The sequence below is a fragment of the Misgurnus anguillicaudatus genome, chromosome 9 (genome assembly GCF_027580225.2).
Source record: "Misgurnus anguillicaudatus chromosome 9, ASM2758022v2, whole genome shotgun sequence".
NCBI classification, from domain to species: Eukaryota; Metazoa; Chordata; class Actinopteri; order Cypriniformes; family Cobitidae; genus Misgurnus; species Misgurnus anguillicaudatus.
In genome coordinates, this window is record NC_073345.2 from 21,204,516 (window position 1) to 21,217,977 (window position 13,462).

General features: G+C 38.0%; 3 protein-coding genes across 3 annotated transcripts; all 3 read right to left on the reverse strand.

The window, feature by feature from the left end:
• Window positions 1–587: 587 nt before the first annotated feature.
• On the reverse strand, window positions 588–1,523 carry LOC129423297 (olfactory receptor 5K1-like). Its single transcript, XM_055179546.2, has one exon. The coding sequence runs from the start codon at window positions 1,521–1,523 to the stop codon at window positions 588–590; it is 936 nt and encodes a 311-aa protein (XP_055035521.2).
• Window positions 1,524–5,182: 3,659 nt separating this feature from the next.
• On the reverse strand, window positions 5,183–6,139 carry LOC129423298 (olfactory receptor 5K1-like). The gene has a single exon (XM_055179547.2). It carries the CDS (start codon window positions 6,137–6,139, stop codon window positions 5,183–5,185), a length of 957 nt encoding a protein of 318 aa, XP_055035522.2.
• Window positions 6,140–11,359: 5,220 nt separating this feature from the next.
• On the reverse strand, window positions 11,360–12,289 carry LOC129423299 (olfactory receptor 6E1-like). The gene has a single exon (XM_055179548.2). It carries the CDS (start codon window positions 12,287–12,289, stop codon window positions 11,360–11,362), a length of 930 nt encoding a protein of 309 aa, XP_055035523.2.
• Between the last annotated feature and the right edge of the window lie 1,173 nt (window positions 12,290–13,462).

A 13,462-nucleotide genomic window follows, 5' to 3' on the forward strand; every position in this document is an offset into this window, starting at 1 on the left:
TGTTCAAAAGTGATGCTCTTTTAGGGAAATCACTCTTTGCACAAAGCTGACGAAGCACATAGGGTAGTGTCAACGCACACACTCAATTGAAGTTGAAAACTGAGAAATAAAAGAGGTGTAAAAACTGTGAGCCTTCACTGTGGTGCTGAGTGTCCAACCAATGTCATTTATTTAATGGCATGTAAAATCATTAGAATTATGCCAAAAAACAAATGTAACCTTTTAAATTATTTGGACAGTTTGCAACTTATTTAATAATTAATTTCTTTTAAAAGTTGCATATAAAATCCACACAAAAATCTGAATAGTCTTGATGCTTGTGCTCAAAAATATTTTTTTTAAATCAGGTAAAATTTTGTCAATTTTAAAATTATTTGGAAAAAGTTTTCTAACTCTTATTTGGACTGCCTTTTATGTCATTTGGACAGTGTGCATACTGTATCAGACCAGAAATATGTGTGTGAAAAACAGACTCATTCTTGCAGTTTGTCATGATTTGTTTATAAAAGCAAACTATCACAGCAACCTTTTGCTTTACCTGTATTTATATATTTTTCAGTACATATATAGTATGCTTTACACTTGCTTTAACATTTAACATTTTTTCTCAATATAATGCATGTTGGGAAAACTCTTTCACGCACTGCCTTAATTTTTAATCCATAGATTAGAGGATTAACAATAGGTGAAACTATAATCAGCTCTAAAGCCAAAAAATGACGTAAACTCTCTGGAATATCATTAGCCCCATATCTAATATAAATGAAATCAAAAAGAGAAGCAAGTAAGAAATTGATAATTGAAAGTAAGTGTGGCAAACAGGTTTGCCAAAATTTTCTTTTGTTCTCTAAAGATGCTTTACATGCAGCAATGAGTTTAATGTATGACACTATAACAACAGCTAAAAAAGAAAAAAATGTGACAATAATTACATATCCAAAAACATTATTAACAAAAGGTGATGCACAAGACAGTTTTACAATTGACCAGTTGTCACAATATAATTTGTCAATGTGATATTTGCAAAATTTCCTCAAGTTTGATAAAAGGCTTGCCGGAAGTGTGTAGCAGTTTGGTACAATCCAGGAAAACACAATTAATTTCAAACAGGTGCTTTTAGTTAATTTTGAATGATGGTCTAAAGGTCTGCATATAGCTACATATCTATCATATGACATGACTGTTAATATTGTAATCTCAGACATTAAAGAGCTGTATATGACATAACTTTGCAGAGCACACATGTAAGAGGAGATGACATATGAATCCAAAATCAAATTATACAAAAATATAGGGTAGAATCCTGAGGCTCCATAGATTACATTTACACACATATTACACAAGAATATGTACATTGGTTCATGAAGGGATTTCTCCATGACAATGACAGAAACAAGTCGGAAATTTAAAGACAATATGAGCAAATAAAGGAAAAGAAAACAAGTAAAGTATATGTCCCTAAATGATTTTGATTCTTTGGGCACCATAAGAGTCAGCATCACAGGATAAGAAGTGTTATCCATCATGGTATGAATGGTCTTTAGAGTCACATGAAATAAAATTAAAACTCACTTAAACATATAAACAGCATTTCAATAAGCTTCAGTTTCCATTGTTGATTAAAATAAAATCAAAACAGTCATAGATGTATCAGTTATTGTTTGTCACAGTCAGGAAAAGGCAAATGAACTAATCTACAGATCTGGAGCTGGACGTGTCTGGAAATGAAATTTACAAAGTTTTGCATGGTTTTATATGAAGGCTTTCCTCAGTTGGGAATTTTCCCCATAATTTCTAGGGATTGATTTTCCGCTCACAAACAAATTATTGAAGCACCTTCATTTGTGAGAAAATGAAATGTATATATCGTCGCTGTCTGATGAAAACCACGTATGTCCATTTTGCCGATTTTTTGACGGATTGAATGTCCAGGTTCAGTTCCGTTTACAGTATGCCTCACATACCTAAATGGCCAATGAAAAGTTGTGAAATCATGTCATCTGATTTTCACGTGTCAAATCTGTCAATCACGCCGCATCTCGTAAAGCATCTCGCCGGTCTCGTAAAGTTTCATTGAAGCTCTGTATATAGCCGAATAAACGTAGCCTGGTGACACAATGACTTTCCTTCATCGAGGTAAACGTTCCCCTGACGGCAGACGTACGCCTAGGAGTGACTAAATTACGGTAGGACTGTGCAAACAAAGTATCTGTCTAGCATAGGTGTTATTTACACTGTGGACCCTGGGGACATCCCACCACTTTTTGAAAGCATTTGGTTAAAATGTTCTGAAAAATCAAGCGATGCTTAAGAATGTTTTTGTGGTCCAGGGTCACATATGTTGCGTTGTATGCTTATGGTGTGTTTTCTTTTACATATGTAATGAAATTCATTGTAATCATTGACTAAACGCGCTGCTGTTTTCTACGGTATGGTGCTTTGGCATTGTTCGGTTGAGCTGGTGTTGCAGGGACTGTTACATGTGTGCAGTCGACATTTTTGAGGGTTTTATGCTGAGTATTTTCTTGTTGTTGACTTGCCAACGCTATGCCCATTTTTGATGCGCCGTTATTCACTATTTTTCCCGTCCTGCTGTAATGTTTTTGATTTGATCTTTTCCCATCACTTTTCAACACAAACTGACGCCCCTGCTGTCTAGCATTACTATGTCAGTGTATTGATTCATTGTGCCTTCATAGCTTGCAAGAGACATTTAATAAATGTATAATTAATGTTAAATAAACTAAGCGTATATTTAACTAAGAAGTAGGCTATTTAATAAAGTGTATTCATCTGTCAATATGAAACGCGACTTGGCTATTCTAATTAAGGATCGGAAGAACGCGTATCGACCACCGTTACTGTAAAATATGCACGTATGTCCATTTAAACTCAATTTTGGTCAAATGTGGATTATATCATTACACTGGCAAGAGTATGGTTAAATGTAAGGTTGCTGTACCAAGTATGACAACGCTACATTCAACTGCTTTTGATATACAGTGTTTTTTCACTTCCTGAAAAGTAACCATTTTGGAAATACGTGAGTTTCTTCGGGCAGCAACGATATGTTTCATTTTAAAATAAAGGGATAGTTTGCCTAAAAATTTGTTTGCACCCAGTTTACGGTACCCATTGACTTTCAAAGTTTTGTTTTTCCTACTTAGCAGTAGTAGGAAGTCAGTAGGTACAGTACTGTTTTAAAGTCATGTTTACACTGGGTTTTGACAACCAGACATTGTGTTTTGACATCAGTCATATGGTAAGTTTTCACCTCAGGCTAACACTGAGGTCAGGCCAACGTTGGGGTTTGTCATTAGGTTGGGTTGGGTTTTGACGTCAACCAGATGTTAGTTTTTGGGTGAACTATCCCTTTAAGGTCCTACTTGACACATAGTTTACTTGACACATTGCTTAACATGACTAACAGTGGAGGGTCCATATACACAAACATATAATTATCATCCATGTAGCATGCAATTTCAGACTTTCTGACATGATCAGACACATCAATTTTTTAAAGTTACCTTATATTAAATTGCATCAGGACACTTTACTACAATAGCTGACAATAGCACTTACACTATCCTACAACAATACACATCTAAATGTATGTTCACTGTTTAGTGGCTTTACTGGCAATAAAATACCTTTCTGAATAAACAAATCAGTATTTCTGAATGGCCTGAGGCTGGGATTAAGCAGTTTTGAAGCAAAAGCATTTGATCTCTCACTAAAAATGTATTAGTTCACTAATAGTATGTCATTGTTATTGCAAGATGGCGCCGGTGTGGAGTTTGGCAAGCCGTCACCTCTAGTCTGTGTTCTTTTTATTGAGTATATTTGTCATGTTTGTGTCTTCATCTGCACAAAAAGTTACTACAGTGCTTGCTTATGATCGTTCGGTTCTTCTTAATTTACTATGGTCAGTAGGAACTGTTTCTGATTCAAATCACGGAGGGTAATAGACCTATGACCCCCCATTCCTCTCTTTGTTGCCATCTGAAATATATCGCCTACTGGACTGTGAGAGTCATTGGAGGAGGAAACGCTATAGAAGACAAGGAACATGCGACGATGTGTTGATACGGGTGAGGAGGTATCGCAAAGGCAAATTACTAACACTTATAGTCCAGAAATATTATTTAATACCATTAATAGCGTCTGAAATCCGATGTCACAAAATCTCTAATGGTAAAATCTCTCCATTTCTAACGGTAGTCTAAAAACTAGAAAAACAAATCTTGATCAAACAATCTTAAATAATTACCATCCAATTTCTAAATTGCCGTTTTTATCAAAAGTTTTGGAGAAGGTTGCAATTAATCATCTTTCTTCTTTCCTACAGGAAAATGGTTATTCTAATAAATACCAGTCTTGTTTCAGACCTCAACACAGTACAGAGTACACCAGTGTTGATCTCTCTCTCTCCACCAGTCAAATATCATATCCATTTTTAAACATTGCTGTTCGTGTATAAAGGCGTCCACAGTCTGGCTCCATCTTATATCTCTGATCTCCTACTGTTCCAGTATAAAGGTCTTATGTAAAAGATTAAAATCAATGTGAAATCAATGAATTAAATCAAACTTCGATGTTCCTAATCTCAAAGTTAGATTACAAGAATTGATTTCACAGACAGGGGTCACATATATCAATGAATTGTCTTCCTCAAACAAACTGAGTATGAAGGTAATAGTGCAGAAACTTACAATTATTGTCACAGGTGTCAAGGCCAATTGTACAAAAATGTAAGGATGTGGTCGTACGAATGAATATAAATTAGCCATGACCAAAAATACATACGAATTGCCATAAGTTGGTCAGGCTGGCCCTGCATTCAGTATTGTACTGTATGTACCTGTTTACAGTGCATGTTTGCCAAACTAGTGTTAGCCTATTGTTTGTATAATAACACTTTCTTTATCCCAATAACATTATTTAATAACATTAAAATAAAGTTTCTTTGAATGTAAATGTTTGCATGTAAATTCCACTCAAAACTGCAACAAGTTTAAAAATTAACCACATCTACACAAGATATGTCATTTTGACAGTTTGCAGCGTATCAGACCAAATGTGTAAGAAAACAGACTGTTTTGTCTTTTGTCATGATATGTTTATAATATCAAACTATCACATCAACCGTTTGCATTTATTATCAATACATGTATATAATGCGTTACACTTGCTTTAAACACATTTTTGTGAAACATTTTTTTCTTAATAATATAGATGACAAGAAAACTCTTTCACGCACTGCCTTAATATTTAATCCATAGATTAGAGGATTAACAACAGGAGGAACTATAATCAGTTCTAAAGCCAAAAAATGCCGTAAACTCTCTGAAATATCATTAGCACCGTATCTACTAAACATGACATCAAAAAGAGAAGCACAAACGAAATTGATAAGTGACAGTAAGTGTGGTAAACAGGTTTGCCAGAATTTTTTTCTATTTTCTAAAGATGTTTTACATGCAGCAATGAGTTTAACGTATGACACTATGATAACAACTGCAAAAGAAGTAAATGTCACAATAATTACATATCCAAAAAGATTATTAACAAAAGGTGATGCACAAGATAGTTTTACAATTGACCAGTTGTCACAATATAATTTGTCAATGTGATATTTGCAAAATGCCCTTAAGTTTGCTAAAAGGCATGTCGGAACTGCATAGCAGTTTGGTACAATCCAGGAAAGCAGAATTAATTTCAAACAGGTGCTTTTGGTTAATTTTGAATGATAGTCTAAAGGTCTGCATATGGCTACATATCTATCATATGACATGACTGTTAATATTGTAACCTCAGACATTAAAGAGCTGTAAATGACATAGCTTTGCAGACCACACATGTAAGAGGAGATGACATATGAATCCAAAATCAAATTATACAAAAATATAGGGTAGAATCCTGAAGCTCCATACATTACATTCACACATAGATTACACATGAATATGTACATTGGTTCATGAAGAGATTTCTCCATGACAATGACAGAAACAAGTTGAAAATTTAAAGACAGTATGAGCAAATAAAGGAAAAGAAAACAAGTAAAGTATATGTGCCTTAATGATTTTGATTCTTTGGGCACCATAAGAGTCAGCATCACAGGATAAGAAGAGTTATCCATCATGGTATGAATGGTCTTTAAAGTCACATGAAATAAAATTTAAGCTCTCTACAAAATAAACAGCTTTTCAATAAGCTTCAGTTGTCACGGTCAACTTGCAAACTTGTTACAAGTCACAGTCATAGATATAGCAGTTATTTATTTTCACAGTCAGAAAAAGGCAAATAAACTCATTCACAGATCTGGAGCTGGACGTGTCTAGAATTGAAATTGGCAAGGTTTTGCATGGTTTTATATGAAGGCTTTCCCCAGTTGGGAATTTTCGCCCATAATTTCTAGGGATTGATTTTTTTCTTACAAACAACATTTTCCAAGCACCTTTTGTGAGATTAGTAAAATGTACATATGTTTCATTTTAAAATTAAAGTGATAGTTTGCCCCAAAATAAAAATTCATCATTAACTCTTTTTGTTTTAAACCGGTAAAAGATGGTTTGCACACAGTTTACTATATCCATTGAAGTATTTGTTTTTCAAACTATGGAAGTCAGGTACTGTCAACTGTGTGCAAACCTCAATTTATTAATATATCCCCTTTTGTGTTTAGTAGAATAAAGAAACGCATACAGGTTTCAGACAATATGAGGGGGAGTAAATGATGACAGAATCTTTGGGTGAACTATCCCTTTAAGGTCCTACTTGACACATTGTTTGCTTGACACATTGTTTAACAGGACTAACAGTGGAAGGTCCATATACTCAAACACACTATTATAAATGTAAAACATATGTTCAAAACTTTTCATGTTGCCTTTAAGATGCACACATGGCCACATAGGCTTATTGAAGGCGCATGTTCAGGGCAAGTTTTGCCAGTGGACAAAAACAAAATATCTGAAGATCAGGCTTGTGCACAATTCAGAATTTCAGAATTGGCCTCCATTCAATTCATGAATTGGAATTTGAATTGAAGTGACTTCGCCCAACAGGAAGTTAAATTTGAATTGGAATTGGAATGACAGGAAGTGGAATTAAATTCATGGCAATTCAAAGAATTCCACAGTCACACAATAGAAAAAATCTCACATACATTCAGTGTTAGGAAAGTTACTTTGGACATTTTAAATACTTGATTAAAGTAAAGCATTCTGGGCAATGAAGTCATGTTTCACCGTGTTACACAAAATTTCAATTACAAAAAAAATCAAACTTAATTATTTGTTATGTGACTAGAGTTTTTAACATTAATTGCTGGGGGGAAACATTTTCCTGTTAATGTAATCTGTAAAAGTAGTTTAAACTTATATAATTTCTAGAATATGCAATGCAATCATATCTGACATATACTGAAAGCTTAATTTTTAACACTTCACTCACTGTATAATATGTATAATAATATGTATATGAATTTCTTTGAATTTTTATTGAATTGCAATTCTGCTTCCTTTAATTCAAATTCGAATTGTAATTCTAGATCCTGTTTTTGACATTCAAATTCAATTCAAATTCAAGAATTGAATTGGAATTTAGGAGTCATTCTCAATTGAATTCTGAATTGTGCACAAGCCTGCTGAAGATTATACATTAAATGTCCACTCAGGAAGCAGTGAAGGAAAAAAGTATCACAAAACATTTAAATCATATAGGCACGTGTGTGTTTCTTTCAGAATTCTCAATCCGGACAAGCTCCCTCCTTAGGGTAGAGTTACAGTGCCTGCGTTTCACCATGAGATGGACGGCAATGCTCTGTCGGGCGGCGGCGATGGTCGACTTGGAGTGGACTCAACCTCCCCCACCCGAACCATCCCACCTGGATGATTGGTGCTTTTGGGTTGCTCGGGCATCTCAACCCTCACCCCAGTACCTTTCTTTCCTGAGGTGCTTGACGAGCTGACTTCGTCATGGAGGACCCCGTTTGCATCCCGCAATCGGCCATTTCAGCTGTCACCCCTTTCCTCTCTCGACGGTGGGGCTGCCAATGGTTATGTCAGTATCCCAACAGTGGAGTGCCCGGTGGTAATGCAGCTGTGTCCCGCCTGTGCCACTGGCTCCTGGAGGGACCGGCCGACCCTGTCCTTGCAGGTCTGTAAGCAGTTCCCCACCTTTACGGAGTCAGCTTACCGGGCCGGTGGGAAAGCACCTCGGCTGTGCATGCTATGGCATTGCTCCAGGTTCATCAGGCCAAAATGCTGAGGCATCTGGATGAGGAAGGACACAACCAGGCTGCCTTTTCTCATCTCCGTGTGGCCATCTCCATTCCTCCTCCATGGGCCTCTTCTCAGAAGAAGGGAGGAACCGGTTGTCAGCAGCCTCCCCGGCCACTAACCGAGGCAGGAAACGCAAAGGGGTAAGTGGCCCTGAGACAGGGCGACCTGGAGATGGAGAAAGTGAAGGCACTGCTCCCCCCATGTAGGAGGGCCGGGTGGGGAATCCTGTGTTTCAGTTATTTTCTGTTCCACCAGCTTTTTAGCCAGCACCCACCTTTACACAAAAAGAGCTTATTCCCTTTCTGCCTCCAGTACCCCAGAGGAATCGGGAAGCAAACATTGCCCTGTGCAGATGATGTCTTCTCTCTGTATGGAACTGGACTCGTAGCATGGCACAGCAGTGTGCATTGTGTAACCATTATACCCAACGTTTTCTGTGCTGGTATACCCCTGAAACAGGTTTTCAGGCATGCTGTAGTACACACAGATGCCTCCAACACAGAGTGCTTGCAGTCACGGGGATGTGGACAGCACCATAGCTGCACTGGCACATCAACTGCCTCGAACTGTGGGCTGTAAAAGCTCACTGGGGGGAACGCATATTTGTGCAGACCCCACGGCCAGCTGTGTGCCAGTGCATCAACACCAAGTGTTCCCTTAATTAATGAATAAAACAGGCGACAATGGGTTGTCCCTGAAGAAACAAACAGATCCATCTGTGCTCTGCTCAAACGTTTTCAATTCAGCTGAACCGACTGGAAGTGGAGTTCCACTTGCCGGGGCCTGCTGCTCGTGACAATGCATCTGGCGCTGTATTGTAAATGGCACAAAGGGACCTCAAATTCTTCTGACTCCATATGAGGAGATGACGAGTGAGATGCGACAAGTGACGAGAGCGCAAACTGTCTTTGTGATTGATTTACGCAACAGTTACAGTCTTGTCGGTACGAATTAATACATCTTTGTTTTGGAGCTTGTTGCTGAAACAGACAAAAGCAAAATATACAGCCCAAAGTTGTAGGCAATTTATATGCCAATGCAGCTGGGGTGTCGTCCAGACCCCCAAAGCTGCAAGCCTGTCGGATGTGGCTACCCAACCCATGGTGGAGGCATCTGTGCATACTATGGCAGTCTGGAGATCTGTCTCAGAGGCACACCGGCCCAGAGAAACAATCGGTCTAACCACAGAGTAAAGAATAGATGGCACGCCGTTGTAATGGTTACACGGTGCAACCCATTGTGCCACCCTCTCCTCGTGAAGCCAACGCTGAAGCGGTCTCATATGGAGCAGCCTGAGCAGTGTCACGGCCGCTGCTGCAGCCATATGCCCCAGAAGCCTCTACAATTATTTCAGTGGGACCGTGTTCTTGCCTTTGAATGTATTCAGACAAGTCAATTCTGTTAGTTTGACCGAGTACAGTTCCATACCAAGAAAAGAGAACCTCTGCACAGGGCAAAGTTTGCTCTTTTCCCAGTTGACCTGAAGACCCAATTGAGCAAGGTGTTTGACAACTCTGTGTTCACAAAGCATCTGATAAATGAATGCATGTCCACAAAGAACTGAATCGCATAGCCGAGCCCCCAGATGCCAAGCAAGATAAATTAACAGCACTATACGCACCCACTGGCGATAGAGGAAGAGGAGGACTATGGGTTATGAGCCAGTCATAGTTCCACTGCTCTTCTGGAGACCTGGAGATGGAAGGAGAATTCACACTTTTTGTGGTTGAGTGGGTGCTGGCTGAAAAGCCGGCAGAATGGAAATAAACTGTAACCAAGGATTCCCCACCCGGCCCACCTCAGGTAGCGGAGTGAGTGGCAGGGCGGACTACTGGTTTGTTGCTTCTTAGAAGAAGTGACCCAGGGAGGAATCGAGAATGCCGGCCTGAGAAATCAGAGCAATCAGGAGTCTGCTTTTATCAACATTCTGCATGTCCTCCAGGCACAGCCAGAAATGGAATTCCTGGAACACCAGGGTGGACATTGCATGTCCGACAGAGTGTCGCACAAAGGTCTGTAAAGGCTGCTGGATCAAGACCTCCCTCATGCAGGTCCCTCAGAGCCTTAGCCTGGTGAACCTGCAGCAACGCCATTGCTTGCAGACTGAAGCTGCCTCCCCACAAGCCTGGTAGGCAGCCGTCGTGAGACCAGACGACTGCTTACAAGCCTGTAAGGGAAGGGTCGGCTGGTCCCTCCAGGTGGAAGTGAGACCGGCTGGACAGAGCTGCATTGCAACCGGGCGCTCTACTGTTGGGATACCAGTGTAACCATTAGCAGCTGCAACCCTCCACAAGCACTGCCTCAGCAGGCTGAAGACCCAGACACAAGACACAACAATTGTGGCCATCCCAGGGAGCCATGTACATGCCGCATCTGGAACTGGAACATGGACGAAATGTAATCTTTAAAAAGACGCACCTTGCCGTGACACGACTGAACAGCAGTCTTTAAAAAGACGCAAGATTCAAACATGCTGCTCTTTTAGGGAAATCACTCTTTTTGTTTGCACAAAGCTGTTGAAGCACACAGGGGGTGGAAACGCACACACTCAATTCAAGTTGAAAACTGAGAAATGAAAGAGGTGGAAAAACTGCGAGCCTTTACTGTGTTGCTGAGTGTCCAACCAATGTCATTTATTTAATGGCAGCAGTGACACTGAGTCTTGGTAAAATCATTAGAAATTTGCTATGCCAAATAACAAATGTAAACTTTTTTGTCCTTTTGATAGTTGTCAACATATTTAATCATAATTTTCTTTTGCATCTAAAATTCACTCAAAAATCTGATTAGTCTTGATGCTTGTGCTCAAAAATATTTTTTAACCAGGTAAAATATTGTCAATTTTAAAATTATTTGCAAAAAGTTTTCTTATTCTTATTTGGACGGCCTTTTGTGTCATTTTGACAGTTTGCATACTGTATTCAGACCAGAAATATGTGTGTGAAAAACAGACTCTTTCTTGCAGTTTGTCATTATCTGTTTATGAAATCAAACTATCACAGCAACCTTTTACTGTACCTGTATTTATATATTTTTCAGTACATATATGTAATGCTTTACACTTGTTTTAACATTTAACATTTTTTTCTCAATATAATACATGACAGAAAAACTCTTTTACGCACTGCCTTAATATTTAATCCATATATTAGAGGATTAACAACAGGTGAAACTATAATCAGTTCTAAAGCCAAAAAATGACGTAAACTCTCTGGAATATCATTAGCCCCATATCTAATATACATGAAATCAAAAAGAAGAGCAAATGAGAAATTGATAATTGAAAGTAAGTGTGGTAAACAGGTTTGCCAGAATTTTCTTCTGTTCTCTAAAGATGCTTTACATGCAGCAATGAGTTTAATGTATGACACTATAATAACAACTAAAAATGAAAAAAACGTAACAATAATTACATATCCAAAAAGATTATTAACAAAAGGTGATGCACAAGACAGTTTTACAATTGACCAGTTGTCACAATATAATTTGTCAATGTGATATTTGCAAAATGTCCTCAAATTTGCTAAAAGGCATGCCGGAACTGTACAGCAGTTTGGTACAATCCAGGAGAACACAATTAATTTCATGCAGGTGCTTTTGGTTAATTTTGAATGATAGTCTAAAGGTCTGCATATGGCTACATATCTATCATATGACATGACTGTTAATATTGTAACCTCAGACAATAAAGAGCTGTATATGACAAAGCTTTGCAGAGCACATATGTAAGAGGATATGACATATGAATCCAAAGTCAAATTATACAAAAATATAGGGTAGAATCCTGAGGCTCCATACATTACATTCACACATAGATTACAAATGAATATGTACATTGGTTCATGAAGGGATTTCTCCATGACAATGACAAAAACAAGTCGGAAATTTAAAGACAGTATGAGAAAATAAAGAAAAAGAAAACAAGTAAAGTATATGTGCCTAAATGATTTTGATTCTTTGGGCACCATAAGAGTCAGCATCACAGGATAAGAAGAGTTATCCATCATGGGATGAATGCTCCTTAAAGTCAAATGAAATAAAATGAAAACTCACTTCAACATATAAACAGCATTTCAATAAGCTTCAGTTGCCGTTGTTGATTAAAAAAATTAAAACAGTCATAGATGTATCAGTTATTGTTCATCACGGTCAGGAAAAGGCAAATGAACTAATCCACAGATCTGGAGCTGGACGTGTCTGGAATTGAAATTGGTAAAGTTTTGCATGGTTTTATATGAAGGCTTTCCTCTGTTGGGAATTTTCCCCATAATTCCTAGGGATTGATTTTCCGCTCACAAACAAATTATGAAAGCACCTTCACTTGTGAGAAAATAAAATGTATATATGTTTCATTTTAAAATAAAGGGATAGTTTGCCTAACAATGAAAATTCTGTCACCATTTACTCACTCTCATATTGTTCTAAACCCATAAAAGATGGTTTGCACACAGTTGACGGTACCCATTGACTTTCAAAGTATTTGTTTTTCATACTTAGTCAGTACGTACAGTACTGTTTTAAAGTCATGTTTACATTGGTTTTGATGTCAACCAGACATTGTGTTTTGACATCAGTCATATGTTAAGTTTTCACCTCAGTCTAACATTGAGGTCAGGCCAACATTGGGGTTTGACATTAGGTTGGGTTGGGTTTTGACATCAACCAGATGTTAGTTTTTGGGTGAACTACCCCTTTAAGGTCCTACATGACACATTGTTTACTTGACACACTATTTAACAGGACTAACAGTGGAGGGTCCATATATACAAACATATACAGTTGAAAGAAAAAGTATGTGAACCCTTTGGGCTTACTTTGATTTCTTCATAAATTGGTCATAAATGTGTTCTGATCTTCATCTAAGTCACAACAATAGAGAAACACAGTCTGCTTAAACTAATACCGCACAAACATTATACGTTTTCATGTTTTTATATAACACAACATGTAAACATTCATAGTGCAGGGTGGAAAAAGTATGTGAACCTTTGGGTTTAATAACTGGTTATCCCCTCCTTTGGCAGCAATAACCTCAACCAAACGTTTCCTATAGTTGCAGATCAGACCTGCACAACGGTCAGGAGAAATTTTGGACCATTCCTCTTTACAAAAGTGTTTCAGTTCAGCAAAATTCTTGGGATGTCTGGTGTGAATCGCTCTCTTGAGGTCATGCCACA